The sequence below is a fragment of the Malaclemys terrapin genome, chromosome 3, assembly GCF_027887155.1.
Source record: "Malaclemys terrapin pileata isolate rMalTer1 chromosome 3, rMalTer1.hap1, whole genome shotgun sequence".
In the NCBI taxonomy this organism is placed as follows: Eukaryota; Metazoa; Chordata; order Testudines; family Emydidae; genus Malaclemys; species Malaclemys terrapin.
In genome coordinates, this window is record NC_071507.1 from 15,171,502 (window position 1) to 15,199,376 (window position 27,875).

Here is a 27,875-nt window from a genome sequence, read left to right on the forward strand (position 1 = left end):
TGAGTGCAGTCTAAGTCTTGCAACAGGAACCCCCAGCAGCTGGGCCAATGCAACAATTCCTCTGATCTCTAATTTGTTATAAAAAACATCCAAATTGTCTCAAAACTCTTTGGAGGGTATTCTGAGCCATAAAACAGTATTGTAAATGCAGTACAGCCGTGGCCTCATGCTACCCTGCAGAAAAACCCAGGAGAGGAGGTTTTGAGGGAGGAAATCTCTACAAGACAAAGTTACTCCCCTTTTGTTCCCACGGACTGGCACTTCCCCTCTCTGCTAAGAAAAAACCGCTGGGCCATCCCACCATAGGGATCCGTGGGAGGTAGGGAACATGACTGCAGAAGCACTAGCTCTGTCATGCCCTTCCTCCCCCGGCAAAGCCTGGACCCTATCAGCATGACTCCAGTGAAGCAGCATTAACAAGGAACTACTTTAAGTCACAGGGAGGTACCCAGAGAAAAAGATAATAGAGCCCAGTCTGTATTACCTTTGCTGTCTAAACAACATGGAGCCATAGGGCACCAATGTGTGTCCCCATCAGCTCTGTCCCTGATTTGTCCATTCTTCTCCCTGTGTGGATTCCAGATCCATTGGGCTGCATGGGGAAAAGGCAAACAGTGCCATGGAGGCAGCTGGCCTTCCTTTCGATGCAGCAGGGGAATAGCCATGGGAAAAGGGCAGCTCCTTGCACAGATGTGGCTTCATGCATTTGCGTATTCTTTGGGAATGTTTGTAAGACAGGCAGTGATGCTGAAGAATCAGCTGTGGTGCAAATGTTAACATCTAGAAATGGAGGGTTTCCTCTTAGAGCAAAAGCTCACCATGTTTTTTGGTACATTAGCAGCTTCTTATGTAAGCAAGCTTCTTCTCCTCAACTAGTGCCCCATTACTGGACATTAATATAATGATACCTTCTCCTTATCTATAGCATCTTTCCTCAGAGATTTTAAAGCACTTTACAAACATAATGAATTAATCCTCAACATTCATATGAGTTAGGTGTTATCCTCATATTAGAAATGGGAAACTGTGAGATACAGGCTCACGGTCACAGAGTGAATCAATGACAGAGCTGGGGAAAAGACCCCCAAATTCCTGACTTTATTCTTTTACTGTAGCCACTGGGCAAAGCTTCTTCCCAAATTATGCATTTTTTGAGGGTTAAAATTAATTAGATTTACATACTGATAACATGTCTATAAAGACTTGTCTCTCCTTCCGCTTAACTTTGAGAAAGACAGGAGCTGATCACTTGCCACAAATGGAGGATATGTATATATGTGCAGATGTCATGACTCCAATACCCTAGGCAACTGAGTCCCAATTCAACTCCTGTTAAAATCAATGGAGAGATTCCCTTTGACTTCAGTGAGGACTGAATCAGGGCCCTGGTGAGGAGAAGCTATGTCCATTATCTGGAATAGCAGCCTCAAGGGTAGGGAGGCTGGGCAGCAGGTTGTGGATGTGATTTCACCTTCTGAGTACTCTGGGCATTCCAGCCACATGGAGCCTGAATACTCTGGGCTTTTGTGGATGGAGTTAATTTTACCCATCGTAATATTTTGTTTTGTTTGTCCACCTCTTTTATGATGGTATTATCTCTGTGGAAGTTTAATGGTAGAACACTTTTTCTTCCAAATGTACTTAGTGCTAATATGACCTATGAGTACGTTAAGAGGCACTAAAATATATATGCTGAAGAATATCAGTTTTAAAAGATTGACTTGTGATAGTTCCACAGTATTAGGCTGCCGGTCTTGAAGTCTAATCTTATGTTATTGTTAACATTTGAAAAATTACCTTTTAATGCTCATTAACATGAGAGATCTCGTGTTCCAAAAATTGATACTAAAGTTTGCTGTCTAGCTTGTGAAAAGTCTCATAAATAACAAATGTGCTTATATTCTAGGAAGGAACACAGAAGAAGAAGAAGCTATGATGCAGGAATGGTTCATGTTGGTTAATAAGAAAAATGCCTTAATAAGAAGAATGAATCAGCTTTCTCTTCTGTAAGTATGGATGGCTGAGTTTGTTCCAAGAGCTTGGTTTATCAGTATGTACACTTAGAATATAGATGCTAAACCTTTTTGTTTTATTTCCATTAGACTTCAGAATGTTTCCTCAAAGATGCAAAGTATGTGTGATTTGTGTACATATCAAGTCGTCTGTTTTTCTCATATTTCAGACATGAAAATGCAAAGCATGCAATGATACAAGATTAGTGAGAGCTGTGAAAAAATATGAAATAGCAAGTGCATTTATATGTTCAAAGGCAAAAACAGTAGAATAAAATTACTTCCTGGAAATATGAATTGAATTGTACTTCAAATATAACATACAAAGTTTATTTTCAGTGAAAACTTTAAATTATAGTTGATATTTGCCCTAGTCAAAAATATTAGATCATTCACTAGTTTAGCAACGTTGAAGTGTGGGGAAAAAGCATACTAGTGAACCTCAGGTGAAACAATGTTATCACAGACAATGCAGAGCAAGATTTGTGTAATAAAGACATGTAAATCTTTTTCAGAAATGGGCAGGATTGGCACAGTTATTAGGAGCATAGAGGATGAGAGAAAGCATAAATACCATTCATTATTAGACTGGCATTTGGCCTGTTGAGGTCATCATTTCTTGTTTAGTTTTTCTCAGTTTACTGATGATTTTCTTTTAGTATGCCACCTAGTGTAGATGTATGCAATTTTCCTTTGTAATACAGTGAAATGAGTTGTATGTTCACGAATTTCTTTCCATGTCTGAACTTGAAAGAAGATTCCACCTCAAAATATTAAGCTCTCTAATCCTGTGTCTAATTTTCTGTATTCGTTAGGTCAGAATTTACATGGGATAATACTTTGTGTTCATACTATCTTGGTGAATTGTTTGAATCTGGAATTTGTTCTTTAGTTAGGAGAGAATATGTTATACTTAGAACATACCACAACAGCTGCTCCAAGGATGAATATTCATTAATTATGTACAATAGTACAAGAGAGTTAAACTAAATCCAGAAAAACAGACGTTATAGAAAATGAAAAAAGCATCATTACTGAATATTCTACCTGAGGACGGTTTTAAGTTTGTGTATCATTTGTTTGGAGTAGCTTAAAGTTGAAGAGAAAAGTCAGTTATGAGTCCTAAAATCAATGTAAGTTAAAGGTTCTTTTAAGTGTTTAATGATTTAGTAATTAACATATTGATGAACTTTTGCAACTTGCCTAGGGAAAAAGAACATGACCTAGAAAGGCGGTACGAACTGCTGAACCGAGAGTTAAGAGCAATGCTTGCTATCGAAGGTAAGCAATATTAACAAATGAAATTTACTTAACAGGAAGACCAATAAGAAGGCCCACCTGAGAATGGAGTCCGCTATTACATAATTCAAAATTATAGTGTACAATAGATACTGTAGGTCTTTACTCATATCCATAAATTATATGCAAAGAAATTGTTTTAAGCATTGGATTCAGAAAGCAAGATCAGAAACAGGTCTTACTAAAATATATTTGAAAAAGCATTGAGGGGGAAAAAAGCACAATGTATTTTTACATTTTATTTATTGTTTTTGTTACAGCAAAGTAATCTTAGTTTTGATACAGTGATGTTGCTTATCATAAAGGGATTTTTCACATACATGAGATTCCTTATTTCTACATTTTAAATATTTTTATAGCAATATTTCCATTGGGGAAAAAAAATCTCTTCAGTCTTCATGATAACATATTATACACGTGTCAAGTAAATATTTCCTCACACACAACGTCAGGGTTAGTGCAATCCATTGCATAATATTTTCTTCATTCTCTGTAGCTCTCTAGAGTCTAGTCACCTTACCTGAATGAAAACTCAAGGAAAGATTGACATGGGGATAAATGAAACAATTTCATACTTTCCATAATGCTTTTAAATGAATTGTACGGTAATCCTAAAGAGGATTCATAATAAAAATAAATATCCAGATAGCTTAAACTATTGCTTACATTATATTGTTATTTAAATATCTTAAGTGTTTTATAATGCTGCTCTACTTATACCTCTCAGTCACAAATGCTGTCTTGTAGTTCAAAGATGTTTGCTTAAAAGTTAATCCTTTGGGCTCTGTAAAATGGACCTTTTGTCTAATCAATGCAAATTGATTTTGCTATTCTATATTGACCTCTTAGCCCTTTGACTGTCCATGGTAATTTCTTTCTTCACCTGATAAGGTACCTGATCCATAATAAATCAATTCTAATTAGTTTGGAGACTTCACTGGAAGCATAAGTTTGTAGGAGAAAGACATGGATTGTCAGGTAGCTTTTTCATATCTATCAGTCTGTTACTATATTCTTGGGTAAGATTCAGTTCACCATATGCTTGAATAAAACCTGAGTTTTACACTGAGGTAACAGTTAATTAGAAATTAAATATTTAAAATAGATTAAAATTCTTTTTAACAAACAAAAATAAGTATTGGGCATAACTTGTACAGTAATGTCCCTTAATTATTTTTATTGTGGGGACTTCAGACCTAAGATCTTTGACTACCTTACAAAATATGACAAATCAAACATATACCTTGATAAAATAAAATTAAAAAATAGCAAAAGGTGCCAGACATCAGAAAGATAAGATCTACTTGTTACGGTAATAATGATACTATATACAGGATTTTTAAAGAAGGAGCTATCCAGATAAAATGATGATTGAGGCTAGAAGTATGTTACAAGATGTTGAAATATAGTTTTGAAAAATTGACTCTGGGTGTATATGTCAGTGCTTTCAAGCTTTTCATGACTGATTTATGCTTGATTTCAAATATTAATTAAGATATTTTAAAAATAACACAAAACAGATATGTGTAGTAAGGTTGACTGTAGAAGAAATTAGAAATTTAAATAGGCTAAATGAGGAGTGCAAGGCAGTACGTATCAGAGAGGCTAATGAACAGTTGGTGCCATGTAAAAGATGTGAAAGGACAAATCTAACATATGTGTACAGATATTCCCACTCCAAAACATATGGACATGAAAAAATAGCAGGGTGGTTTCTGTTTGTGTGTTTGTTTATTTAAAGTGATTGTTAGTAGCAATGTTCTGATTCAGACTGGTACTTTAAAAAACAAGTCTTTGAGAGGTGATAATTACTGTTTTGGTGAATTGCTCTAACTCTTCCACCCGTGACTCTGCTGTTTAAAAAGCTATCAAACAATTTACTTAGCTAGTTGATGACAGGGAAAAAAGAGACTTGCAAAAGGTAGCAGCCTGCTGATTGTAGATAAAGGCAGTTTATTGGCCATCGGCCTGCCCTGCTAGTCTGAGCAGTGTGTGGGCAGTACTGTAGTTTAGAGGTGCTGACCGTTATAGTGTTCAGTGATGTGGAGACAGTGTCCTCTTAGCCAACTGTTAAAATGGATGCATATGCAGTTGAATAGCCTTTTGGAGTGTTAAAAGCACTTCACACAGAACACATGAATGGCCAACAGTGGTAAAAAGAGGAATACTTTTTTTTCCCCCATTTAGCAGCAGAGATAAGAAAGGGAGAGTAAAGTACTGGCTGCTTATAGCAAGAAGCTATTCATATCGTTACAAGTGAATTTGCTGCTGAAAATGTTCATCCCAAGGAGGGCCTGAAATAGTTCTAAAGAATCATAATACACTGAAGGAAATATCCCTTACTTGGTTTGTTTTAGCATGGGCAAATGAGAACACACTGCATGTGTTTGTCTCATGTAAACAAGGTACGCCTTTCAGAGCTTGGATTTTTCTGCATCCATAGCTGAGTAGCAGGATACCTTGGACTTAAACACACTTCAGTTACCTTCCCTTTTTTCCCCCAGATTTAATGCCTCCTTGGAAAAGATAAGTTCATTTTTGCACACCTTGGGGTAGTGTGTTCATTTTCTGCCCAAGAAATGGATCTTCCTTAGGATTTTGTACATCTTGATTTATTCTTGGCTTATAGTTTGAAGTGGGTGCTCTTCTAAAAGGATTTATGCATAGGTTCACTATTTTTGTAGTTATGGTTTATATGATAAGCTTTTTATATTTAAAATCAATATGTAATCCTGTGGAGGAGCTTATCCCCTAAAACCCCATTTGTAAATCTATTTTAGCTTTGTTACACAGCACAGCCACAGTATTCCATAGATTGATTAGGTTCCGCAGTAGAATCCTATCAAATGGCCTGCTCTGATGATGATGCAAACTCTTTCAGAATTGCTAGTTGACTGGAACTAAAGATAAGACTTGACTGCAATCCCCCAATGTGCTCTTTACAAAACTAGTGTTAATTTTCATCAAAGTGCTAGGCTTATTTATTATAGTGGCAAGGTTGAAGGTTTTACTAGAAGAACTTTAGACCATTTCCATTACAGTGTTTCTATTGGAATAGTCTGCCTGTTTTCTCAAAGTAATTATCAGTTTAAGCAACTAAAATGAAGACAATATAAAGTCCATGTAGATGAATACTTGAAAACATTTGGATTTCATTCTGAATTTAACAAACTATGTAATTTGAAACTGCACATTACAAGAGACTGCATGGGATTTTTGGCTTTCAACACTTTTAGCTCATATACAGCATCAGAGCTTAATCCTATTTTTATCCAGAGTGTAGCTTTTATAACAGTATTATTCTGGAATCTTCACATTAATCACAGTCTATATTGTAGTTTCCCAAAGCTGTAGTCAGTGCTGGTAGCTATATATAACAGGTGTTTTTTAAATATATTGATGTCTGTGTTCTCTCTGAAAGCCGGGGGAGGTATGTTCGGTCGGATATTTTGCTGTATAAAACAAGCTCCTAATTTACTATTATATAAAATAAATATTGACCAAATACTCTGTCAAAAAAACGCCTCCCTTCCTAACAAACTGCTATTTATTTGTCTTCACTTCTGAGAGGGAAATTAAGTTTTTCTCCTTTCTTAAGAAATGTATACAAGTTAATTAAGCTAACTCAACAAAGCAATTGTGTACGTGTGCTAATGAATCTTTGCATGGCATCTTCACAAACAGCACTACTATCTACTGTAACGACAACAAAAATCCATGTCATTCTAGGTTTGAGTGTCCCATTATTTACCACACACTGCTGTGAGCTGTGTCTACTATATCAATATCCATAAGTAGGCATGTTACAGAGGAAAAAGTAGTTCATACCAAACCTCCAGTTCTAATATAATTCTAAAATATTTTGGCTTTTGTCTGCACACATAAGATGTTACAGAAAATTGCTTCTAACATTCAGAAAAATAAGAATGTTTTAAACTGAAACTGCCAACTAAGACAATCCTGCAAAATATTAGATAGCTCATACCCATGTAGAACTGGTGCTTTTCAGATCCTACCTTAATGTATCTGGATCTTCAGGTGTCAAAATATGAGAGAAACCTTGAGATCAGCAAGATTGTAGTCAGAAGCACAGAGAAGTTAGACTAGAAGTTGGACAAGGTTTGGAGGGCATGTGAACAGGCAGGAAATTCTGAACTACGTGTCTTTTGTTCCTTGTTTCTAGTCTGATCACTGACGTGGTATGACATATACTTGTGAGTCTGGTTTGTTTCAGTGAGTTGAAATCACTTAAGCTGGCACTTAATTTTTACATGTAATACCATGTGATTTCACAAAGAGCCTGTTCTGTAGAAGGCGGGATTTTTTAACAAGTTGAACTGAAGCAGCCCGTCCTGAAACATGCCAAACTAGGAAAGGGCAAATAGCAATGGAAATCAAAAGTGTATGTTCTACATTAGCAACTAAAAGGCAGCTTTTTGGGGCACCATGTTTGGGCTGGGCTGAAGGTGAGGACGATAATTACAAGACAAATTGATTTGGTTACCACCTGGAAAATTAGCTTCCATAAGTATGAGTGATAAGAAACAGCCCATTTAAAAATAAGCAATGAGAACTGTCTACAGGCCTCCTGCCATGTAAATGTGTTGGAAGGGGACATAGTGTCACTATATCAAGTTCTTGCCCATTTATGAAACACTATTGTGTACATTTGCTTGTGTTGAATGTATATATACACGTGTCTGTTTGTATTTTCTGTATGTGCATGTCAGTATATGCACGTACACCTATGTTGGTTTTATGGATACATGTCCACAGAGAATGATAAAAGCGGTTACACATTCTTGGCTTTTTGCTGCTGTTCTAACCTTTATTGCATGATGATGCATCTAATTTTTAATTTGTAAATACAAGACTGAATTCCCTCTAGCACCACTCGCTTTCATAGAGCTTCTGAGCAGTTTGCTGTCTTGAATAAATTTTGCTTTGGAGGGGGGTCAGGGGGATTTGAACCAGCACATTCTTGTGTGGTTTGTGAAGATTCACATGGTAACCATTGGTGTGCATTGTTAGGTTTATCTGAATAAGCACCAGCCATGTGAGTTTTAACATGATTGCCCAGGGCAATAGAGAGAGAAGAGAGAAATCCAAAAGGATTGCACACACTCTTTCCTCTGTTTTTTGGAAAGTGCACAGAGGGGAGGACACTGCTTGAGTCGGTGGTTATGGACATTTTTAAGCTGGTGTCCTGTTTCCCTCCTGGTCCTCATTTGTTCTGCTATCTCCCTCATCATCTACTTCTCCTTCTTTTCATTGTTTACTTTCCTAATGAGGGAGGCGGGGTAGACTGGTGGTTTGATTGACAGCTACAAGCCCTTACAGTCTGGCTAGAGAGCAGTTGGCTTGGACTTCAGGCATGCTCCAATCTTAAATTTGCCTTCTTTTTATGAAATGCAGATACGGTTCTGTTTAAAGAGTGACAGAGACCATGCAAGGGAAGCATATGGGGTCAAAAATGTTCCTTTGGATGACTCCTGGCTGTAAGCATGCACAAGATTAGTGCAATGGGAGAGCGATTAGACATCCAATCTTGTGCAACAAAATAATTTCAAAATCAGATCTGTAATTGTTATTTAGCAAAGATCCGTGGATTTAGCCATCATGCAAACAGTCAGACTGGTTACATTGCTATGGAGAGGGGTGCTATGTAATATTGTCTACCAAATGTATTTTTACTTCAGAGAAAAATGCTAATTAACTAACACCTACTTTTAAAGTTATTGTGAAGCATATGGTGCCCAGTGTGAGATACTTCCAACTGCTAAGATATACCAAGCAAGAAATTAGCAAAGAATAAGCTATTTGTGCAGAGATGGAGTTAAATTCTAGATTAGGAAAAGTTCTTATCATATTTTTTGGTTCTGTGAATTTTGCCAGTTTCAGAAACAAATGTGCCCCTCCCTCCACCCAATATATTCACATAAAACAAGGCCAGAACTAGAAAGATCTCTAGAATAAGTTAAAACCAAACAATAAATGAAAAAAAAAAAAAGAAAATACAGATTATTCCATTTGTTTCTGGTTTTTTTTTTTTTTAATTGCTATTTATAAACTGATTCCAGTCTGTCCAGGCCTCCGTTAAAAGTTCTGTGAGAGATTTAGAAATTAGGCATCTTGGAATAATATCGCCAAATCTAGTATAGACATTAGTTATTTATGTAGACATGTATATATTTATGGCAATGATTTACAAAATAATGCATGAAGTCAAATGCAGATCTTCAATAACTTGATATTTTTGATTTACACAAATTCACACAAATGTGAACTGTGATCCCTGCTTAAAGTTCCACACCCCTTTTGGGTCACAGAAAGGAATAATCATTTTTTTTATTGCGAAGGCCAAAGATCTGACCCCCATTTATTTAAATCATACAGAAGTTAAGACCAAAAAGATTTTAAACCGCACATTTCGGGGGGGGGGGAGGGGGGAGTTGTTATTGTTATTTCATGTATTTGTATTTTATTTTCAGATTGGCAAAAGAATGAAGCCCAGAAAAGGAGAGAGCAGCTTTTGCTGGATGAACTTGTTATTCTCGTTAATAAACGTGATGCCCTGGTCAGAGATTTGGACGCCCAAGAAAAACAGTAAGTATGACGTGTTATTTTTTTAAACCTTCTGGAGACATTTTGACTTTTCTGTGACTGGATTTGCTTTGTCTCTATTGTCCGGACAGTAAAAGTTTGAGGAAAGTTCAGTAACAAAGGCAGCATGTTCTCTGGTGATCAAGAATGAAACATGAACTCGGGGGATTGGTAATGATGATCCATTTTAAAGAAAATCAGACCATCACTAGAGCCCGATCCTCAAACTGAATGGTGCTATCACATCTGACTCTAGAGTGGTGCTCAATATCGAAATCCTTTGGCAAATTAGCCTGCAGAGAGGCTGGGTGGGGTAAAGAAGAACTGCATTACCTTAGATAGAAAATGGACAATAATTGTATCTGGGGTTTGTTTTTCAGGGCCGAAGAAGAAGATGAACATTTGGAAAGAACTCTTGAACAAAACAAAGGCAAGATGGCCAAGAAAGAAGAGAAATGTGTCCTTCAGTGACTGGCCTTCCTGGAGCAGATGCAGTTGCATTTTGTAGTCCAGACCTTTCTTACATTTTTAAAATACTGACCCCCAAGACTGAAAAAAACAATATTACAATTCAATAGTTCAAAAAAATTAAAACTTTTGCCCTTTTGTTAGGCCAGCTCTATACTGCATTGTTTTCTGGATTTGTTATTATTTTTCCACTCAAGCAATATTATTCCAAACTAGCTTTGTATTATGATTTATTTGTGAGCTTAGTCATCATGTTGAAATTCTGTTAAATACATTTGCACAGAAACATTGTTGTGGTGGTGATATCAGAAATGTTTAAGAGAAAAAATATGTCTGTCTGGATTTCTTTAGCTGGAAGAGGAATGAATTTTGAAATAAATATGTTTTTGTTGTCATAGAATTATAGAGGGGAAAATAGAAAACAAAAATCATTCTGAATGGTTTCATCTAGTCCTGCCATATGTAATACTTAATATGCTATCTAAATTTTATAGTTAGATCAGATTCAATCCAGTTATTAAAATGTGCTATATTTACCAGTGTTTATTTCAGCAGCGTTTTACATTTTATTGTATGTATAATATAAATTAAGACTGTCTGATTTGCTCAGAGACTAGTTCTTTAACATATGGTTTGAAAAAGATCCTTGTGATGTGAGATGGGGCTAGTTGAAGTGCATCAGTTTACAGAAACATTTTGTCATTAAAGGCTACGCCATTTTTTATAATTATTTATTACATCTAGTTTTGTTCCCTTCTCCATTTTGTTGGACCTCTGCATTGGCTCCAGGACGTTGTTCATATTTATTCTGTACCTATTAAAGTCTGTTCTGCCATTGTGTGCAAACCCCCTCCCAATTCATGTTCCCTCTGCTTACATCGCTCTCATTTTTGTGACAACTGTTTATTTATTACAAGACTGAGTCATATATAAATTTTCAATAAAAGCCGAATCTTTCTTACCGTTAACTGCTGCTGTCCTCTCTTCCCAGTGTGAAAAGTTTATTACCTCTGATTGTTTGGAGGAGGGGGGGAGATGGGGAAAGGTTAGTTAATTTTTAAAATGAATTTATAAAAAATGATCTGCAAATGCAACAGCGTCCTACCTGAAACTGAACAGTCTAGATACAAAAGATACACCTTCAGACACAAAAAAATAGAATTTTGGTGGGACATTTAAAAGCAATGGAAATGATATTTATTTTTAAACTTTCCCAGGTAGAAGCAATGTTTGTCCAAGTAGGTTCCAATTTCTCTTTGGAGGCTGTTCCTGATCACATTGAGATTTTGCAAATCGGTCACTGCTACTTTGTCAAAGATTTTCATAACTAGGAACATTGCATCATTTTCTTCACCTAAGGATTCCTTTGCAGTGGCTTGCCTTTTACAGGTCAGTGGGCCAGATCAAAGCCCTTTGTTAACTCCCAGGGAGCTGAAGTTTTAATATATATATTAAATATTATATATTCTATATAGCGATAGAACCCAGCCAGACCAAAAGTTCAACTTTTTACGTGGCATGGCGTATTCCTGTATTCGCCTGCTCAGCTCATTCCAGCAGCAAACAAACCCTCTTCTGCGAGGGGACCCCTAACAAAAGGAAGTCTGTTCGACAAGTCAGAAGACCTGAAAATAATAATGCAGCAGGTTTATGCTTCAGAGTGTCAGAGACGTTTTACAAGAAAATATAAATCATGCTTCAGTTGGAAAAGAACAGCCCCGTCGCGCACACAAGAATGCAGCAGCGCTAATCGGCGCCTGCCAAGGCCTGGGGAAAAGTTACTGCGAAGTTTCTAGGAAGGGACCCAGTGCCTCCGCTTGCACTTGGTGGGAGCTGACTCTGAAATAGTGCTGTTCGTTAAGAGTCGCCAGGGACCCCATTTGAAAATTGCCCCATCCAATCGCTGCAAAATCCAGCCAAGTGGGGCTAGGACTGAGATTCCCCAACTCAGGAGCTGTTCCTGCGGCTGCCGGCGCTGATGCGTTTTCCTGACCAGTGCAGGGAGAATCCACGATATGTTACAAAATCCACATCGTGAATAATCCGGTTAAAATGATAACAAGTGCTAGTGTAAATACTAGGGCTCTGGGCTTGTGCCTTTGGAACTGCCCAGAATGGGAATCGCTTTCCGAGCTGGTTCATATGCTAAATGAATTAAACCTCTTATCTCCTTCGATTAGGGGCTGAAATTCGGGCCAGGATCTCTCTCCCCCCTCGCCCTTTGACTACATTCCCCCCACCACCTCCCCTTTTTGGGGGTTTTGTTTTCCTCCTGCTGCCATCCGCCTTTCCAAGCCGCTCTTCATTTGGGCAGAGACGAGTGGGCCCTTTTTGTTTTAATGTAGGTTAATGCGGTTTATTGGGTCCTAAGAGTCAGATTAGAATTTGTTCATTTGCAGCGAACATCTGTTTCCCCTCGCAGCCCCTTTGGCTGGGGGGTTGGGAGCAGGAGCCCGCTCTAATGACACCAGCCATGTCCTCGCTGCTGTGATTAAAGAGGGAAAAATAAGTTTTGACAGCTGACGTCCTCTTTGGCCTTTTAAAACTTTCCCATTAATTTGCTGATCGCTTCTCAGTTTGGCTTCCCTGGGCAGGTTCTCTGCAATGCAGGGCTCTGGCTACTTCTAGCCAGGCAACTCCAGAGATGGATTATTCACCCCCCCCCCCCTCCACCTCGCGGTTTGGGGGTGAGTTGTTTCAGGTGGAAAAAGAGGGGGTTCTGGGACTTTCCCAGAGGTCTGCATGAAGCCTGGGGTGTGTGTGGGGGGGTGACATGCTTGGACACCGAGGACAGAACCAACACAATACAATGCAGGCTGCTAGAGGCGGTGTTGGCCTCTAAGAGCAATTGCTGGTTTGGGAGTTGGGACATGCTCTCCCCAGAAAGAGGAGGAGGGGAATATTGTCCGTCGAGCTTGCTTTCGGTTAAACTAGAAGCCGGGCTGTGTTCGTTAGTCGCTGGAAGTGAAAGTGAATGTTGGGCTTCTCTCCCGAAGGATTTCTATTCGGGTTTTTTAAGTGCCTCCCTGCAGGGCCTGAGCTGCAAAGCGGCCCATCAGGAAGCCCCTCCTGAAACGCCAGCTGCAGTTCCCACCAGCCAGGCTCGATGCTATGGGCTTTGGGGTCTGAAAAGGGTGACGCTACGTTCAGTGTATTGTCCTAACCCCTATAGCTTGAGAGGTACTTTGTATTTCTGCCAGCAGATCGGCAGATCCCGCAGGAACCTGTCCCAGCCAGCGCCTCGCCCCGCAAAACTCCTCCAGTCTGACCTGTGCAGAGCATCAGAGAGACCCGGCTGCAGCCGTGCGAACCGGCAACCCTCCAGCTCGGTGACCTGCCCCCCTCCCCCCCAGCACCGGGGAACGGAACCCCCCCTCCAAAAAAATACCCCCTCCCCGTGCCCCAGCCAGCCCCGCACCTTGCCCCGAGAGGGGCTGCGGGGAGGCAGAGCCCTGCTGCATCTTACCTGTGCGCACAAGCTAGCGCTACCCCTGAGCACAAGCAAAGGGAGTCCGAGCTGGAGGCCCTGGGGTCTGGGGCAGAATCCAGGAGCCTTCCGCCGGCGCGCCGTGCCAAGCGGGGCCCTTTGGGGGCACGGCCAGGCCCTTCCAGCGCGGTCCCTGGAGGTGGCTCCTCGCAGGACAGGGCAACCTGGCTCCCCCCCTCCGCCTCCGCCGCGGCTGCAGCTCCTTCTTCTCCTGCACCTCAATGTGCGCGCCAGGCGGCAGCCCCAGGTCCTCAGCGCAAACTTTTCTGTCGCTCGCGCTGTGCCTTGTGCCCCCTGCTTCCCCTTAATCCAGGGCTTTTATGGGCTGCGCGTTCAGAACATTCGCCTGCAATTTGGGATTAGACAAACACTCTGGTTACACTCGCGCGCGGAAAGGGGCCAGTGCTACTTGATACCTTCGCCCTTCCCGAGCCTGGATCCCATCCTGTGGCGCTGAGCAGGGGCGCGGAGAGCCGGGGAGGGCCAGGCGGACATTCCTATGGAGCCAAGCACCCAAATGCTTCGCCTCCATCTGCCCCTGTGCATGACGAAACCCTCTGGACGAATAACCAGGAGCTGATTTTGCGGGGGGGGGGGGGAGGGGAGGGATATAGCTAATAATATTGTATTTCTGGCAAGGGGCTTGATTGGAGTCTGGCGAGGCTCCTTCTGCCAGGGCAAGCGCGTTGGAGATCAGCCCTTCCTTGTTCAAAACTGGCCCCAAACTCATTGTCTGCAGCTCTGGGACAAAGGTTCAGGTGCCCGAGCGCAGCTCGCCCCCTGGGCGGACAATGGCAAAGGTAGGGACCTGGGGGAGGGGTGTCCCCAGTCAGCCCTTTACTTTTTTTATGAATGGGCTGCGGCGCCTTTGTTCCGCGGAGAAGTGCCCGTGTCGCTGACTTTTGTGGACTATAGAAAGATCTTGTAAACCTCCTTTTCTTTCGTCCGCCCCCCCTCCTCCTTTGATTAGATGTCCCCTCATCGCCCGAAAAAATGTAATTTCGTTGGGCCGGCGGTCACTTCCTTTGAACATTAGCTCGCTTTCAGCTCCAACTTCAATTAGAAGGAGTTGATTTGGAGAGATCAACAAAAGACCCGCACCAAAGCCTTATTAAAGGTCCTAAGCAGATCTCCTGGATCCTTTGAGAAGCAGTTAAGGAAACAGTGTGCATCCATGATATTCTGTTACCGTATTTTATTGGGACGCCAAAGGAAAGTGTCTCGTGAAAAACACTTACTTTGATGCCCGGCCGCGTTTAATTTATTTTGCTGGCAACGAGTTGATTTTTTTTTTTTTTGCATTTTATTATTATTACCCCTTTTCAGCTTCCCCTTTGTGTTATTAGACATTCTCCTGGTAAACTACAAAAAAAAAGAGAGTAATTCTTAGGAGGGGATTAGGGCCCTTCGTTAATATTTATGAGCTGGTACAACTTAAACCTATATATGGATAGATAATTGTGTGGCCTAGAGTTTGGAGAGAAAAGACAAAGTTGATGGTCACCAATGGCCATTTCTGCCACTTCCTTCGTTTTGTGAAAACAATCGGCGCGTTTCAAGTAAAGGCTTTAACCGATTTTCAGCAACTGACAATTTTAATGTTTCAGAAACGGGGGGAGCGAAAAACCATCCCAGGCCAGGCCAATTCTTAAACCCCTTTTCTCCGAGCCTAGGTCCTACCCAAACACAAACGGGAACGAAAGGTACGGTTTTAAGCGCCTGGCCAGGGGAAGACCAGCCATTCCGTCGGCGTGAATATACATTTATGTGCACATGTAACGAGTGTGTCAGGCAAGAGCGTACGAAAAACGGGAGGTGCAAACTTTAGGAGACTGAGTGGGGGTTGCAGAGAAAAAGCCGAGCTCGGGGAGGACTGGGAAAGCTTCCTCCAAACAAGAAGGAAATCGCTCCCCATCGTCAGTGGCCAGGCACGGAGATCTCGCCCCTTTACACACTTAGTTCGGGGTTTCTCGCTGCAGGTCTGGGTTCAGGGGGCACTTGCACGCGCAAATACAACCCGACGCGCACACGCAGCCATTAAACGTGCAAAAGTTCGCCCTGGGCGCAGGGCCAGCCAGGGCGCAAGCGGGGCCGGCCGGCCGGCCTCGGGCCTCTGCCCGCCGCCAGCGGAGCTCATCGGGCTTCGCTTGGGATTGTCCCCGCACTCGGACGGGGTTTGTCTGGGGCGTGGGCCGGGAGCGGACCCGGAGCGCGGCTCAGCGCACGGGGGCTGGGCGCGGGAGGGCTGCACGAGGCGCCCCAGCGGCAGGCGCCTGCCCTGGGGGAGCCGGTGCGCGCGGCGGGGCTGGGGTGGAGTGGGGAGCTGGGGAGGAGGGGGGGGCGTGCAGAGGTAACCCGCATCCAGCGCTGCCATTGCCCAGGCGGCTGTCAGTCAGGCGCGGGGCGGCCGCGGATTGGCGCCGGGGCTGGTTACGCACTCGCCTCGCGCTCACATACAAGGGTAGGGCAGTGGAAAGGTGATCAATCTTCATCAGGCTACATTTCCAATCACCTACGCGCCTGGGCGAGACCGCTCCTGCCACAAGGTAAACGCGCTTCCTTGAGTCCCGGGCTCCCCCTGCTGCCCTGGGCTCCGCGCGCCGCGACCCCCCCCCCCGCCTGCCCCCCAGCTCCCTTCGCCGCGGCCAGAAGTTAGCGCCGGCTGCCCAAGAAAGTCAAGGGAGCAGCCCCCGCCCCGAGTGGCAGCGCCGGGCAGGGGGGAGCCAGCTGCGATCCCCGGGTCCCGGCGCTGCTGGCTGGGGAGCCGAGCTGGGACCCCTTTGAAGCATTGCACGGGGAGCTGCTGGGCAGGTGAGGCGGAGGCGCCCGGCTCCTGCTCGCTCTGCCCCGGCGCTACGGGCTGCACCGAGCGCCCCACGCCCGGGACCTGGTGGGGGGCAGTGGTGCCGCCCCGGCCCCTCTGCTCTGCCTGGGACCCTGTGGGCAGCGGCGGAGCCCGGCCCGGCCCGTTGAGGAGCCTGGGCGAGGCGCTAAGTGCTGCCCCCTTCTCCCCGCCAGACTTTGCAACTCCCCTGCAAAGTGGCGGAGCCCGCTCGCTCAGGGCAGCCCGGCAGGGTCCCGCGCGGCGGTGGCGAAGCCCCGCACTTGGGGGGTGCGGGGTATTGGGCTGTTTGATTTCGTTTTAGCTGAAGGTGAGCGCTCACCCCCTGGCTCGTAGCCTCCTCCAGCGCCTCGCCTCGCCTCGCCCCTCCCTGGGATGGTGACACTGCAGGGCTGGCAAACAAACTTACATAATGACTGCCTGGGCCAGATCACTCCAGGCTCAGCGCTACACATTTCCAGGAGCCACTCCGACGGCATCTGCTCGGAGGAAAGCGCTGGCTTCTCGTGCCCGGTGGGCCTGGCCTGGGCTAACGTGCTGGCTTCAGTGGTCCATTTCCAAGCCACGGATCCGCTTTCGAGCCATCTCTCTCTCTGGTGCCGGGGCGCCTCCGTTTACATGGCGTGATCTTAATTCCTTCGGATGTAGAGGCGCGGGTGCTTACGCTTAGGGGGTCTCTGGGAGGCTAGATCGGCCTCGTTCAACGCCCCCTGGCCTGAGGGGTTAGGACACTTTGCAATGAGGACCCGGTCCTGTCGGGAAAGAAAGGCCTCTTTGGAAACCTCCTGTAAACGTATCTGTGCCATTCGCCTTATTCCAAGCTGCTAACTCAACCGGATGTATTTAATTTCCACACAGAACTAGAGGGGCTCCCATCTGTCCAGTGCAACAGGTTAGCCTAGGAGCTGGAAGACAGAGGTGCTGGAGCGAGGGGTGCGGGGGGTGTCTGCTTGAAGTGCTTTCCATCCGACACAGAGTTCACACTTTGGTGCACTGGCTCGCTGCACCCCTACGATACAAATCGTCCCAGCACCCCTGGAGGATGCAAATTTAATTTGAAAATAGTCTTACCAGCGAAAACAAACACCCCCCCGCCCCCTTTAATCATTCTGGTGTAAATACAGGAAACTCAGCTGGAGACAACATGGCCCTCAACGCAATTAAAGTTTCTAGCTAGTGATTAATCGTGATTAGAGCCGCCACCATCTGTTGCTGGGTTTAGGATTTTATTTATTTGGTTTGTCTAGTCTAATTTTTCTCGCGGGGTAATGTGGGTTCTTGGGTGTCTGTGGATAGCGGAGAGATTCCTGGGTTTGGAGACGGGATCAAGGTTGTGGATTTTACCTGGAGTCCTCGCTCCGAGACACAAACAAATGCATTCCAGCTCCCGGGATCTCCGCGATAAATTCTTTGCATCAGGGGAATGCTGGAGAACAGCAAAAAAAAAAAAAAAAAAACAAACCCCAAAACAAAAACTGAATTTTCAGGAAAACGAGAGGCGAAGTGTCCGAGTTTGCACTTCTCAGCGCCTGTAATGGCACCCAGCAAGACATGTCAGGAAAGAAACGCTGGCAACTTCTCGTTTTATTTATTTAGAATAAAATCTCTAGTGAGAGACCGTGAAACCCCCCCCCCCCCACACACACACACACGTTGTGCCTTTCGGTAAATTTGTTTCCCTCACCCCTACGGGATGGAACCTCCTGGAATATGAATTTCAAAGTGACTAAAAATCGGTTCGTTTTTTAACTACTGGCCATTTCTAATTAAAATGTCCCCTTCTGCTCGCTCTTAAATTAATTATACGTCCCCCTTTTGGTATCTCGTTTTGATTTCTAATCCAATTATCTTTTTAAATAATTGCTTTATCTCCCCCCATCACTTGGATTGTGCCCCCCTCCAAGCCCCACGGCGATTGTATGTTAATGTGGCTGCTTAAAAAACTCCCCTCTTTCTCCCCCACTCCCCCTCTGGCACTTTCTTATTCCCCTTCGTTTGGGAGGGGTCGTCCATATTGATTGCCCCCCGCCCTCTTTTCTACATGCGCAAAAACTTTAAAACAATAATAACGGACAACGAAAAGGGGTGAAACTTTCGATTTTAATTTGAACGAAATAAAGCCCCGTTTGCAGTGAGCAGGGGGCTTTTCAAACTGCGCTGCTGTGCGCTTGCGCCTCTCTGCACCCCAAACAATTTCATTTAATGCACGAAAAATAGTTCCAACTTCCCTACGCTTTCGATTATTTGCAATTGTGTTTTTTGTTTTTAATTGTATTTCTTAGCGCTTGATCTGCGCCGCTCTGGTCTGGCTATAAAACTCCGAATCCCAACTGTTTTTTGTGTTGTGCCCTGGAAGCGACCTGGCTTGTCGATTCCGCTCCGAAGAGCTGCTGATGTTGGTCTTGTTTTGTGTTGTTGTTTTTTTGTTTATTTCTTTTAGGGAGCGGTGAGTCTCTTCTGCGCCCGGATTTTCTGCTATCGCCTGGAAGAACCAATTTTGTGACTTCGAGAAATTGTAGACAGACTTTTATATATATATATATATATATATATAAATTGGGGAAAATCCTTCCAGCTTTTAGCATGATGTCTTACCTCAAACAGCCCCCCTATGGCATGAATGGGCTGGGGCTGACCGGACCGGCTATGGACTTACTGCACCCCTCCGTGGGCTATCCGGGTGAGCATCCAACCTCTTTAATGTCCACCTCCACCCCATTTGCCCCTCTACCAGTCAGGTCCAACTACTCAAGTTTGTACCAAGTCATTTTCTCCTGTTTTGTTGTAACGAAGATGAGAGCAATGGGATATTTCTTCCACTCCAAGACTGTACTTCCTTCAAAAATACCTGGGTACATTTTGAAAAAAAGATTTAAAAGAACAAATCTGCTCGTTAGCTCCTTTTTTAAAGTCGTTTTACTCTCAAAATTAACTTGGGCGAGAATCATCAGGATTTCAATAGAGAAATCTCCTTCCCGCAACAACGAAATAGCTTTTGAACGATCAGATAAGAAGTTTGGAAAGTTTAAATTTCTGTTTAATTCATGTGCTTTTTTTAACAGTGGGAAACTACTTAGAATCGTTAATTTTATTTAAAAAATAATAATGTAATGAAACTTGTACCAAACTCCACAGAGGCGCTGCCCCCTGTTCCCAGCTCGGCCTGTTCCTAACTTGTGTGTTATGATTCTCCCCCGTTCGAATTTTTTTTCTTCCCTGGATTGTAATTTAAACACACAAACAAACCCTGAAAACTCCCCTCCGGGGCCTTGCGGGGACCGTTGTGCAATGGCTTTGTGTATGGATTGGGGGTCGGGGAGTCCGCAATCCGTTTTGCGTTCCCCGCCGGATTTTGCCTCGTCAGTTTCACTTCGGCCTTAACTTTTGGAGCCCAGTTGCTTGCTCGCAGTTCCGCCCCTGTCTCCCGCCTCTTTTTAAAAAAAAAAAAAAAAAATCTTCTTCGGAATCTCCCTTCCACATCCTAATGCCAGGAAGCCTGGCTTCTGGGGAGCGTCGAAACGCTCCATAAATACACTTGGTCTAACTATAACCTGTACATTTTGCTGGGAGGGAGGGATGGAGGGTAGTTGTTTCTCTGATATTAAACGAAGTTGGAAATGAAATACGGGTTATTTCCCTCCCGGCTCCCCTCCCACGCACCGATGTCTTTTCTTGGAATGCTTGGGTGTGACCCCCCCGCCTGCGAACACCCCGATCTGTAGCAAGGGGCTTGCAGGGCCCGTCCCGGGGGATTTACAATGGGGGTGGGGTGCAGCCCAGCCTGCTGCTGCTGGGGGGGCACCCGAGTGGGGGGGTCTGTGTGTCTAACCCGCTTGTCTCTCTTTCTTCCGGGTCCTGCAGCCACCCCTCGGAAGCAGCGGCGGGAGCGCACCACCTTCACCCGCTCGCAACTAGATGTGCTGGAGGCGCTCTTCGCCAAGACCCGCTACCCGGACATCTTCATGCGAGAGGAGGTGGCGCTGAAGATCAACCTGCCCGAGTCCAGAGTCCAGGTCCGGTACCGTCTCTCCCGCCGCGGGGCCAGCAGCTCTCCGGCCCGGGCCCCCTGTGCCGATCCGCTCCGGCAATGGACAGCTTAGAGGCGGGGAGGACACGTTCAGGCCCTAAATCCAGCACCCGGACGGGCAGGGACTGGCCAGAGCCACCCCCGAACAGCTCCCAGCGCGGCCTGCCCTTCCTACCCTGCTTCGGGTGGGGGGCTCCAGCCTGAGACCCGCTTCAGCTCCCAGACTGCTCCGGGTGGACTGGGAGGTGGTGGGGACAGCCGCGCTCCCCTGTCCGGAGCAGGTGAATGCTGGCGCCCCGCACTGGGCTGGCTGTCGGGGAAGTCGAGCCACTGGGCTTGCCGGCCCTTGTGCGCCGCTGAGTTTGCGCGGAAGCTCAGCGCCGCTGGCTGGGGCGAGGCGGGGCCGGGGTGGATCATTCAGGCCTAGAAGGGAGATTTTTATTCCCGGCTTTTGGAGGGTTTCCCCGGCTCTGCTCTCCAGCCGGTCCCAGCAACCCTCCCTGGGGCCGATAGGCAGGGAACAGGCTCCGCTGCCGCGCAGCGCCCTGCCCGATGCCAGGGGCGACAGGCGCCACCCCGATTTATAATGGGAAATCGGGCCGCGCGGGCGGGAGCCCCCCGGAGAGGGGAGCTCCCAGCCTGCTCAGGGTGTCCCCTCGCGGTGGAAACGCCCGGGCCAGGGCAGCCTGGGTTCCGGAGCGTCATTGACGGAGTAAAGGCAAATCCTGTCCCGTGCGCCCCCAGCAGCGCGGGCTCCCTGTGCCTGTGCAGGTGGGGGCGGAGGGCAGCCCTGGTGATCCAGGCGTAGTTACCCCGGACACCCCCTGGAGCGGCACCGTCCCTCCCCCGCATCTCGCCATAGGCCCGCCGGTCAGCCCGGGCCTGGTGACTTCCTGGGCCGCTCCCCGCCCCAGGCTGCAGCATCGAGCTAGGCGCTTCGCCTCCTGGGGATGGGGTGTGGAGGATGCTTTAAAAACCACCGCCCGGGCCCGGGTGAGGGGCCAGCCGCGCGCCCGGCCCGGGCCACGTGGGTGTGGGGCAGGGGGCAGAGCCCGCAGCCAGCTGAACAGGAGGGGGTGGGGGCGCCCGCAGAAATGGCCCCTCCGGCCCGGGGAAGGTGGCAGGAGAGGGAGGAGGCGGGGCTGTCACCTGGCCACGGGAGCTACACGTGCGGCCTCCCTGGCACCGCGTTTGGTCCGGATCCCAGCACCAGGGCAGGGACAGAGGCAAACTCAGCCACCGGGACTGCAGTTACCCCGCCGCCACCAGACAGACACCACCACAGGCCTTCCGGACAGACAGTGTGGGGCCGGGCTGCCCCCCGCGTGCCCCTCTCCCTAGCAGGCTGGGGGCTAGTTCTGTCCTGGGCCCCTAGTCTGGGCGGGGAAGGGGGCCGTGCTCTGCCTGTCTCGCGTGGGGCTGGGTTTTCTGGTAGGCTCAGTGAGGTCCTCTTTGCTGCGCCCCAAGCCCCTGGGGGAGTGGGGGACACGGGTGGGGGTTGTGCTGGAATCCCTCGGGTGTTGGTCACTATGTCTCTGCTCGGTGCTGTCCCCCTCGCCATGGACCGGGGCTGATCCCATTGGGCCCATTTCTCTATGGGCGAATGGGGGTGCTCGGCGCTGCAGCGGGTAGGGAGAGCTCTAGTGGGGGAAGCTGGATGCTGGGCCCCTCTCCCTTGAGGAGGTGGGTGTTGTGCTGGGGTGGAGCGGAAGGCGGCTGGGGGCGGGGGCTGGATTGATCAGGACCAGCAGGTGTTTCCCTCCTTTGCAGCTGTGCGGGGGGATAGCTGGCAGAATTGGGCGCTGGGCCCCTCTTCCTGGGGGATATTGCGGGGGAGGGAGGGAAGCTGGATGCTGATCACTCCGTGCTCCCCGCAGGCTGGGTGCAGTCTTAGTCCTTGCGGGGGAGGTCATTGCTCTGGGCGCCTTTGCAGGCTGGGAGCAGGGGTGGCGGAGCTGGGGGCTGTTTCGGGGAACGGGTGGAGGCGCTGGCTGCGGGCAGGGCACTGCACTGTGTGCTGATGACTCCCTTCTCGGCTAGGTGCTGGGTGGGGAAGCAGGGTGCTGGGGGCCGCGGGAGTGCTGGGCACTGATGGGGCCGGTTTGCCCTGTGGGCTAGGGGGAGGGGTACGGCTCTGGAGGATGGAGGGGAGAGCAGGGGCTAGTGCAGAGGTGAGCTGCCTGGGAGTGGGTAGGCTGGTTGCCGATGGGTTTGTTCTTCCTTGCAGGGTGGGTGGGGTATAATGGAGGCGGCCCTGGCTGCCGAGGGCTTCAGTCTCCTTTGCAGGTGGGGCGCTGGCTGCTCTGCTGGGGAGGCCAGGGGGAAGCTGGGTGTGCCCTGGGGGAAGCAGGTGCTGATGGCTCTGCTCTCCCTGCTAGGCCCGGGGGTGGGTGGAGAAGCTGGGTGTTGAGCGGGGTTTAGTTTGGAAGCCGACTAACTGCAGGGGAGCTGCGGGTAGTGGGGAAACTGGACCCTAACTTTGTTTCCCCTTGTGGATGCAGGTTGGGTGCTGGGCATAGGCGCGGGTTGGCAGGGATAGTGGAGCTGGCAGTTAATGGCTCATCTCTCTTTGCAAGCAGGGGGATGGGTCCTGTGTGAGTCTTATGGCTGGGGGTGCAGGGTGAGGCGTAGTGTGGGAGCCTGGGGGTGGAGTTGGGGTACAGGGGAGGCAGGTGCTGGTGCTCCTGGGACTTGCAGCTGGTGGATGGGTGTGAGCGTTGGGAGTCATGGCTACGGGTGGTTGGATGGGTGCTGGGGGGACTTTGTGTCAGTGGATGGGTGCGGGTGCTGGAGGGACTGGGTACCAGTGAATTGCTATGAGCACCCAGGGCTGGCTTGCGTGCTGGTGGACAGCTGTGTTTGCTGGTGAATGTCTGGGGGTGCTGATGGCTGTCAGAGGTACTGGTGGATTGTTCTGGGTGCCCGAGGATGGCTATGGGCTGTTTTGGGTGCTGGTGGAGGGCTATGCAAGCCAGGAGCTGTCTGGGGTTCCAGTGGGTGACTATGGGTGTTGGTTGGGGTGCTTGGGTGCTGGTGGGTGGATATGGATGCTCGGGGACTGGATGTTAGTGGCTCTAGATGCTGGGTGAAATGGGTGCTAGTAGCTGGCTATGGGGATAATGGCTGTTCAGGGTGCTTGGAGCTGGGTGCTGGGGGAAGGCTGTGGTGCTAGGGGAATTGGGTGCTCCTGGCTATTCAGGGTGCATGAGGGGTAGGGGATACCTATGGGTGCTAGGAGAAGTGGCTGTTTGGGGTGCTCGAGGATTGGCACCCAGCCCCCCAGCACCTGTAGCCAGCAGATGGCTATGGGTGCTGGGGGCCAGTGCTAGGTGCTGGGGGAAGTGGGGGCCGGCTTTGGGGGCTGGGGGAAGTGGGGGCCGGGGGCCGGCTGCTGACGGCTCGCTCTCCCCGCAGGTCTGGTTCAAGAACCGTCGGGCCAAGTGCCGGCAGCAGCAGCAGAGCGGCGGCGGGGCCAAGAGCCGGCCGGCCAAGAAGAAGCCGTCCCCGGCGCGGGAGAGCTCGGGCTCGGAGAGCAGCGGCCAGTTCACGCCCCCCGCCGTCTCCAGCTCCGGCTCGTCCTCCTCCTCCAGCTCCAGCTCCTCCGGCAGCGCGGCGGCGGCGCTGGGCAACCCCGCGGCGGCGACCGCCTCCATCAGCGCCCCGGCCTCGTCCATCTGGAGCCCGGCCTCCATCTCCCCGGGCGCCGCGCCCTCGGCCGTGTCGGTGCCGGAGCCGCTGCCGCCCGGCGGCGCGTCCTGCATGCAGCGCTCGGTGGCCGGCGCCTCCTCCGCCTCCTACCCCATGTCCTACGGCCAAGGTGGCGGCTACGGCCAGGGCTACCCGGCGGCCCCCTCCTCCTCCTACTTCGGCGGCGTGGAGTGCAGCTCCTACCTGGCGCCCATGCACTCCCACCACCACCCGCACCAGCTCAGCCCCATGGCGCCCTCCTCCATGGCCGGCCACCACCACCACCCGCTGGGCCAGGGCTCCGGCCACCACCACCACCATCACCACCACCAGGGCTACGGCAGCACGGGGCTGGCCTTCAACTCCCCCGACTGCCTGGACTACAAGGAGCCCGGCGCCGCCTCCTCCTGGAAACTCAACTTCAACTCCCCCGACTGCCTGGACTACAAGGACCAGGCCTCCTGGAGGTTCCAGGTCTTGTAGGCAGCGCCCGCCCGGCCCGGCTCGGCCCCGCTGGCCTTTTGCTACGTGAGAAACAATGGCCTTCCTCCTGGCCCAGCGTGCGCTGACCCCCAGCCTCGGGCTGGCCCCGCTGCTCCCTGCTCCGGAGCTGCCGTCGGTGTGTTTCACTCCCGGGCAGGACTGGGTCTCCATTTCCCATGGTCATCACTAGTAATCATTCATCATCCCCGACCAAGAGCCCCCCTGCCTCTGGCTCGGGGCTGCTGGCTGAGATCTGCTGCTGGACCCGCCCCAGTAATTTATTTATTCCGTCTCTGCACCCCGGGATTATTCCGTCCGGTGGGTTGATTTAACACCAAACACACAGCCCGGAAGAGGACTTCGGTGCGCCTCCCCTCCTCGATTTAAAAAGAAATGCGCCTTGGACACACAGACTCCCCTCTCCCCTCTCGAGAACTCCTGGTGTCAATGGCAAGGCAGGGAGTGGAAACCTCCTGCACACCCTGCCCGCTGCAGACCCGGTGTACCGCTGTCTTTTTACTTCGGAGAGCTCTGGGCTCTCTCTCGGTAGGACTGTACAGCCTCTTCCCGCAGCAGGAATGGTGTCCATATTCGGTCCGTTCCAGGGACCAGTATTATTTTGAGTTGATGTTACTGGGTTGCAATTTTGAGTTTAACATGCAGGAAATTGAACTAAACAAAACTTCTCTCCTCCCCTTCCCCTTCAACAAATCTTCGCGTCAGGATTCCCAGCGCTGCATCTTTCCTCTCTTCGGCGTGCTCCTGCTTCTTAGGGCTAATCAAACCCACTCCAGGGAGAAGAGGCGGGGAGGGCAGGCGAGCTGGGATGGTGGTTTAGGGAACAGCTGTAATGGGAGGGAGGGGAGCTGGGAAGGTTAGGAAGAGGGGGAGGAAAGGCTTGTCCAGGGGATCCGCAGTCCAGATCCCGTTTACAGACCAAAAAAGAAAAGGAGAAAAAAAAAAATAGGGGAAAAAAAGTAAAAGGAAAAAAAAAAGCTCAAATTCCCTCCCTTTTAGCCCCCTCGGTTTGTCTAGTGAGTTTTTAGTGCATCGGCCCTGGCCAGCCACGCCTGCGCATCTGTCTCAACGATGGGTTTTAACCGCTTTGTCCCTCGGTGGAAAAGGAATTTGTAAATTTGATTATTACACCGTAATCCAACACGTACCTGTTGAAATGTAAGGCAACTCCTCCCCCTTTATCTACATAGCCCTATAATAAAATTCAAACTAATGAAGCCCTTGTCTGTGTCATACTTCTGAAGCGGGGCCCCTTGGAAAAGTCTCTGGTAGCTTAAACTTCCGCGGCGCATGCGATGGCAGGGGCAGGCGGATTTTTATTTACCCAATGGGGGAGGGCGGACCTTTATTTCACTGAGCTGCCTTTTAATGGCCGTAATTGGATTGGCTTCCAATCAAAACTTTGGTGGGTTCTAGACAGGGAGACGGTATGAATGCTCCCCCCCTGTTTGGCTTTTGGAAAAACACGAGAGTTAACCAGCACCGGCCCAATAGCCTGTTTGTCTCTAGCGAGACCCAGGAACATCTGAAGTCTGGCACGAAGTTGTCCCATCTTCATTGCCCATAGACTTCCCATTCAGCGCAGCTTGGTGCGCTCCGCCGGAGTCCGCGCAGCTCTGCCAAATTATCCTGTTTTATTTTAACGGACCTGTTGATCTAATCTCCCAGGAAGGGGTGGCCCAAACCGCTCTGGATTTTCGGAGTTGGGACGGAGTTCAAAGCCCAAGTTTACATGCGTTTAACCCTCTAAAAAAATCACGAGGGTTGCAAGGAAACAAAAACAAAGCAAGGATCAAACAACCAAAAATCCCTCCCCAAAACTCCTTGTCACAATGATCTAGACACCAAGTCCTTCCTCCCCCTCTCCTAGTTTCCAGAGCCTTATAACCGCATTTTGCCTGGTTCGTATTTTAGGAGCTACGTGTGTTGAAACGATTTTTTTTGTTTCAAAATAAAAAATTAAACGCATCGCTTCATCTCTAAGAAGCGCAACCCCCTGGCTGTGGGCGTAGATAGCAATTATCCCGCTGAGGGGGAGAAGAAGGCGTCTAGCTTTTAAAATATCGGCTGAGCGGCAGGAAGAAAAGTGGTTGCAGCGACACAACGAAACTTCAGCGCCTTTCCCCCATGCTCCAGAATTTTTCACCCAGGAAAGGGCAGCGACTGGTTCATCTTAATCCCTGGTAGGGCAAACGCCGGAGCGCGCTTGGTACTCGTACATTAGCCGTACATATGAATGCAACAAATAAAGGGGGCTGGATGCTGGCGGGGCTCAATCCAGGAGCGACGTCTGAATGTAGTTACTGGGGGGCTTGGGGCCGGAGCGAGTTGTGCAACAAACGTTCCGTGTTTCGCTAAACGGCACCTCGCCTCCTAGAGCTGCGACTTCAGCCCGGCCGCCGGCGCAATCTGTGTCCCGGCTGCCGCTATTAGCCCCTGATCTGCCCCCCCCCCCCCCAATCAGGGTGCTTGTGGCACCCTGGCGGTATCCCCCCCACCCTTGTGCCATGCACGCCCCAGGTGCTCCCTGACTGGAACTGCGGCCTGTGCACGCTCAGCGCTCACCTGGTGGCGGCGTTCCCCAGCCCGCCCCTGCCACCCAACCCGCCCGGCACACGGACAGCGAGCTGAGCTCATCTTTAGGGAGCAGTGAACCAGGCTGCTTATTAACCAGGACAGCACTTCGGTTATCTGCTGTCAGCAGCCGCCCCCTGCCAGGCCACCTTTGTCACGGGTTGGCTGTGCGCGCTGAGGCACTTTGCAAATGACAGAAACCACTCACCCCCCTTTGAAAAAGGCTGTCCCTTGTTGGGCCGGGCAAGCCCCGAACCGTCTGCACTAGAGCACCGGCCGGCCCCATCCCCGCTAAGTGCTGGCCAAAGGGTGGATATTATTAGGGATTAAACAGCCATCGAAAGTAGGTGCCGGGCTTCTGCGCGCCCAGGAATC

At 48.5% G+C, this 27,875-nt stretch overlaps 2 protein-coding genes across 15 annotated transcripts in view; both read left to right on the forward strand.

The window, feature by feature from the left end:
* Positions 1-11,350, forward strand: part of EHBP1 (EH domain binding protein 1) — a 332,067-nt gene extending 320,717 nt beyond the window's left edge. For all 12 annotated transcript variants that reach the window (XM_054022444.1, XM_054022446.1, XM_054022451.1 and 9 more), the window contains 4 exons: positions 1,907-2,006; positions 3,220-3,293; positions 9,803-9,917; positions 10,295-11,350. In XM_054022444.1, coding sequence (XP_053878419.1) covers positions 1,907-2,006; positions 3,220-3,293; positions 9,803-9,917; positions 10,295-10,385 — 380 coding nt within the window. In that variant the 3' untranslated portion in view covers positions 10,386-11,350. The remainder of the gene's footprint in view (positions 1-1,906; positions 2,007-3,219; positions 3,294-9,802; positions 9,918-10,294) is intronic.
* Positions 11,351-16,352: 5,002 nt separating this feature from the next.
* OTX1 (orthodenticle homeobox 1) lies at positions 16,353-26,143 on the forward strand. Of its 3 annotated transcripts, none has more exons than XM_054024298.1 (4): positions 16,353-16,415; positions 19,152-19,391; positions 20,573-20,724; positions 24,153-26,143. In XM_054024298.1, the coding sequence occupies exons 2-4, from the start codon at positions 19,295-19,297 to the stop codon at positions 24,906-24,908; spliced, it is 1,005 nt and encodes a 334-aa protein (XP_053880273.1). In that variant the 5' UTR covers positions 16,353-16,415; positions 19,152-19,294; the 3' UTR covers positions 24,909-26,143. The 3 variants fall into 3 exon arrangements, with proteins under 3 accessions (XP_053880273.1, XP_053880275.1, XP_053880274.1); XM_054024300.1 differs by lacking the exon at positions 16,353-16,415 and adding an exon at positions 16,445-16,680; XM_054024299.1 differs by lacking the exon at positions 16,353-16,415 and adding an exon at positions 16,689-17,603.
* Positions 26,144-27,875: the final 1,732 nt, after the last annotated feature.